Consider the following 5,398-nt stretch of genomic DNA (forward strand, 5'->3'; position numbering starts at 1 on the left):
GATAAAAACCCCCTACATTTTGAAGGGGTTTTTAAGTTTATTTAAAAGTAAGTTTTTTTTTTTTTTTTTTTTCAAAACAAACAAGTTTGTATAGAAATACACTTTTATCCTTTTTTTTTTTAATCAAGCACCTTGCATATTATGGAGTTGGTTGCAAAATATAAAAGCATCCGTCTGATTTGTGCTGTTGTTAAACAATATAGAAATGCTTACCTTCTGCTCCTGAATGTCACATGTTGCAAAAAAAAGCTCATATTTCCACCCAGAAGGCTCTCACTGACACAAACTGTGCGTGTTAGTAAATCAGCTTGTTAAATCACACCCAGAGAGGTTTGCGTCTGTCAGATCTGATCTAAGTAGCTGTGAGGTCTCTCGGTGTTTGGGGGGCCGAACAGCAAATTCCTCCTCTGCCTCACAAGATGGCAGCATAGCACTGTAACATTTCTGCTCTTGTACATTTTTTTTTTTTTTTTTAAGTAATTTATCAACCTTTGTCTTTATGTTTATCTTTTTCGTAGAGGGCAGCCCAGCTCGAGTGGAGAGCTACAGACTGAAGCTACTGCACGTTGCTGCCACTCTCGTCTTGGAGCATCCCGGTTCCTCGGACGCTGTCCCCTCTCTTAGTGTCCTGTCTGTCTCAGCTACTAACTCGTCCTTATCCAAACTGCAGAGCAGTCTGAGAGAGGCGTTGCAGAGTTTGTTTGGTGGGACTACGGGGGCCCTTCGCACCGGTGTTGACACCGTGTATGGATGGACAATTGGTAAAGGGGCTGGGGGGGAAATAAACATATCCAATTGTAGAGATTATTTTCCATATAAACTGTCCTTTTTTTAATTATTATTATTTGAAACCACTTTTTTTTATCAGATGGAGAGATTGTTGTGGATTGTGACAATAAACCAGTCGACATGACAAATCTAAAAGCCCCTCATTTACCAAGTGGTGGAGGAACCCAGGATTTACCTGCAGAGACACGGCGGTGAGTCCTGGAGGAGAATCACTGAAACATGTCACTTTCCTTTTCTTTATATGCCTGAAGTTATTGTTTTCTTTTTCGTTTTTTCAGATTAGCTTTTTTGAGTTGGGAATTTCCCAACTTTGGCTCCAAGAGCAGAGACCTGCTTGGGCGCTTCGTCATGATGAAGAGGCATCTCCAGTCGGCCGGCTTCATCCTAGTGGAGGTACGGCGAGGCTGTGGCAGTCTGTCTACCCTAAAGCTGCTTGCGATAAGGATTGGTTGTGTTTGCCGTGTGAAAAGCGACATTTCATCATGAGGCGGCAAGGCAAACAGTTTTGCTGCAGCTGCGCCTGACAGGTTGAGAAAATGCTCACAATGGAGCTAAAGCTTTTCTAGAAGTGTGTATCAGGTGGGCCCTTCTGCAGTCTGTGGTATAAATAGAGCTCCAGCCACAGATTTGCCTCATCTAGGCCAATCCAAGCTCTGTCTCTGTCACATCTAGGACAATCTCCTTACCTCCCCGGTTTGCCTTTGCTGTTCTGCAAAATGTTTTAACTTGCATGTATGAGAAATCAGGGTTTTGCTATAGATTAGTTCAGTTCAGTGCAAATATGAGACTGAGTCTGGGGGAAGTATTTCCAACATGTTGCTTATTGTCAGATGTATTGTAGATTACTAAAATGATAATTAGTTACGGTGGCTTGATTTTGACAGGCTCTAGAATGAAAAATTTTTTATTCACATAACTGCTTGTCTAGATAGAAAGACCACAGCTGAATTATAAATGTCAGATCTCCTTTAATTTCCACACCATAACAGTCTGTGCTTTTTGTGCTTCCTTGCTGTCTCTTGTTTCAAGGAAATAGGGTGGTAGCCTTTTAGCTGACAGAAAACAGCAATAAATGAGGAACAGCTGAAGACCAGGCCAGAAACTTTTTATTTCAACTTTTCCATTAACAGCAACATTGCAGAAGTCTTAGACCATAATTTGATTGAAACCTTGGTCGGCATGGCTTGCACAATATCAGGAAAACGCATCCTGCAAGACTTTGTGAGCTTTAGCCTCGGAGTCAGTAAAATATACACATGATGTCCGTGAAAGAAGTCAGAGAACGTCCAATTGGCAAATATTAGCTGCAAGCAAAGTGTGACTGCATGGTGCTTGAAATATGATATTAAACCAGATTTTGCATCCAAGCTGCCCTTTGTTACGGCAGTATTGCAGTTATTAATATTGTGATTATGAGCTTATATATTGTGGTGCTCTACTTCATACTGGCTATCAAATCTTCTGATTAAAGAGTTGTCAACAATAGTTATACATTTGTGTAAGGAAAGCTCCAGCTGACTCAGAAAGTTCAGTTAAAGGTTGAAAGTTGAGTAATAGTTGTGAAAGTTGACAAATTTATGAAAAAAAGATTTGGCTGTTGCATAAAAACGTCCTGGGTATGACTGGAGCGCTTGCATAAGACTTTCTGATAAGCAGATATCAAATAAAAAGTGTCGAAAAGCTGAGATAAAAATCTACATTTGTTTAATCCCCGTTTCTTTGTCTTGGACCAAGAACTGCATCCTTTTACTTGTCACCATGTGCCTAAAATAAAACCATATCGCATTTAAAATATTCCTTTTTCCTCCTTTTAAGGTGCCATTCTATGAGTGGTTGGAGCTGAAGACCGAGTGGCAGAAACTGGCGTACCTGAAGGATAAAATGGGGAAGGCCGTGGCCGAGGACATGGCCAAGTGATCGGAACGACTCTCCCAAAGCTCAGCTCGATCAGAGCTTTCCCAGTCCAGAGGGACCCAAAGGGAATGCACTCATCCACCCACGTTCACGCTGGGGTCGGAGCTGCGTCACATATTTTATTTTATTTTTTTTTGTGCTCTCGTTCCCCTGGCAACATGTGGGGCTTTCCCTGTTTCCATGGTGACGACGAGTAAAGAGTTTAGGACGAGGAGAGAGATGTAAATAAACACAACAGAGATATGATCTACTCAAGAACTTTGTCTTTACATCTGCAAGGGGATTGTTGCAGCCGAAGCTCCGGAGTAAGGGGAAATATTTGCTTCTCATTTGGATGTAACTATCAGAATAACTTATATCGGTTAATGTGTGTCATCATATGATGGAATAAATAGTTTATTACAATTCTTCCTGCTGTTCTTAATGTCTGAAGGATTACGGATTATATGAAACTGGGAGGTACGCAGACAAATGGAGCTGAATCAGTCGCAATCGCATCCTTTTGCCATTTCAGTGTCATTTTTTTTTTTATCCAAATTGGAATCTGAATGAATATTTATTTCACAGCAATAATTATTTATTTATTTGAAAAATATATCTTCACGGACAGCTTGATAATATTTCAACCAAGTGAAAACTTCCTTTATTGGCAAATGCTTAGTTATGTTTCTGCAAATGTGTCAGTAGATGTGCACGTCTGTGAGAGAGCACTGCATTGGAGAGAGCCAGCAAGGGCAAGAGATTCAGGGAGGAACAGTGCTGCCCTGAAACTGCTTACACAACCTCACGGACAGCGGCAGCTCACACATCAGACGCTGTGAGGCAGAGAGAGGAGCACGACCTAGAAAACGGCCAAAGGATCAGGAAAGACCGAGGCTGAGCCGAGTCTTCTGCAAATACGTTCTTTTTTAAAAATTTTTTAATGAAGCTTAGCTTCTGCGAAATAAATTCTAAATGTTAAAAATACACATTCAATCTCGCCTCTAACAGATGTCCAAAAAGAACTGCAAGACACAGACAACCTGAGGTGAATGCTAGAGGAAAACCGCAAAAAAAAAAAAAAAACAAGTTTCAATTTAAATCTCCAGCTATTTTCTTGCAGGGCATGCGTACAGCATGGAGGCTATTAGATCCCATCCAGAAAAGCGTCAGTCTCTTCTGCTGAACAAGCACTCGGGCCGTGGGAAGTTTTAGGTTGCCATGGAAACTACAGTTGCAGATCCTTTTGGCTTACTGCTGCCACCCCATCCTTCTCTTTATGTTTCATCACTCTCAACCTAGTTGTTTTTATCCAAAGGAGGAAACCAAGTGGAGGTGTGTTGATAATTAACAGATCTGCATCGAGACTAGATTTGACCTACACTGAAGTGTACTTGCTTTACGCTATAATGGGTATAGATAATTGGCTGCAATTTCTGCGTCTCAGACAGTATCAGTTTATTCTAAATGTCCAAAATGTTGTTTTTAAATTATTCTGGCCTGTTGATTTTATCATTGGAGAGAAGAAAACTGTTTATGGAAATAGTAGTTTCAGGACTTTATTTCTTTACCATTGGATTGAATTAATAAATTAATAAAAAAAAAAGGTTTTCTTCTATTGATTCAAATTTAGATGATGACCTTTATACTTGATTTGCTACGTTACGTATTAAGTCCTTGTTCAATTCTTTGATCGTTCCGGTTTCTGAGGTACTAATGGATAAGCTGTCATTTAAAAAAAAGGCAGTTTCATTGCTTTTTTTTTTCCCCTCTGTGGATTCTGGATTTACAACTAGTAGAATTATGAATTTGTCATGTGAGATTTCAGGTGTGCCAGGAGCCCCCAAGCCTCCAGAAGCTACAAGTTCTGCTGTAACTGTAGGTTGGCTCAATTAGAGAGTATAGGTGCCACCAATAGGAATGATGACATGAAAGGACAAAAAAAAATGTTGCAACAGATTTTTAAGGCTTTTGCGAGACTGGTGAGTGTTGTTTGATGTAACCAGACGGGTTTGAATGGAGAAAGGAGAGGGGTGTGGATGGTTGTGTAGAGAACTCATAGCCTCCTTTAATGGGAACCCTGTTTTAAGGCTTCACAATATTTCGCTCCATGAATTTATCGATTTGAGCTTACGGTAGGTGTTTTTATCCTCGATATTGGCCGACCACTCCCTCTGGAACCCTTGTATTTAATGGCAACATAACTGAATCTCCTGACATTCTGTTCTGGCTTGTGGCTTTGTGGTACATCTCCCAATATTATTTGTGGCCCCCACTTGGCAACCCCTTTAAGCAGGGGTCCCCAAACTACGGCCCGCGGGCCGGATCCGGCCCGCCACCTCATTTGGTCCGGCCCCCTGAACAATACCGGATCGGGCCCGCCTCCTCATACCAGAGAGTATTCAGTGTTTTTTTTTACATATATTGTATTTTCCGGTTTATATGTGGATTTTTCTTCAACCACCAGGGGGCTTTTGAGCAAACATGAAACTTCCTCAATGGAATATATACTAGTCCCAGTCACCGTTTCGCTTACGGTTTTTTCCATTTGCATTCTGGGTAAAAACCGATCTAAAAACGCGAATATGTCGTCGACCGTAATCCTGGCCCCCCTCGCAGCTCGACAGTTTCAAAGACAACCCCCCCCCCCCCCGCCGAAACCGCCCCCGCCCCAAAAAGGGACCCATTTTGTGGCCCCCCCGGGAAAAAATTTGGG

At 41.5% G+C, this 5,398-nt stretch overlaps 1 protein-coding gene across 2 annotated transcripts in view; it reads left to right on the plus strand.

Moving 5' to 3' along the window:
• tbrg4 (transforming growth factor beta regulator 4) overlaps positions 1–3,110 on the plus strand; it is a 9,685-nt gene extending 6,575 nt beyond the window's left edge. For both annotated transcript variants that reach the window (XM_015030208.1, XM_015030217.1), the window contains exons 8-11: positions 519–761; positions 869–980; positions 1,068–1,182; positions 2,605–3,110. In XM_015030208.1, coding sequence (XP_014885694.1) covers positions 519–761; positions 869–980; positions 1,068–1,182; positions 2,605–2,706 — 572 coding nt within the window. In that variant the 3' untranslated portion in view covers positions 2,707–3,110. The remainder of the gene's footprint in view (positions 1–518; positions 762–868; positions 981–1,067; positions 1,183–2,604) is intronic.
• The last annotated feature ends 2,288 nt before the right edge of the window (positions 3,111–5,398 follow it).

Source organism: Poecilia latipinna, unplaced genomic scaffold, assembly GCF_001443285.1.
Source record: "Poecilia latipinna isolate Pla-1442-1.1 unplaced genomic scaffold, P_latipinna-1.0 Scaffold11, whole genome shotgun sequence".
In the NCBI taxonomy this organism is placed as follows: domain Eukaryota; kingdom Metazoa; phylum Chordata; class Actinopteri; order Cyprinodontiformes; family Poeciliidae; genus Poecilia; species Poecilia latipinna.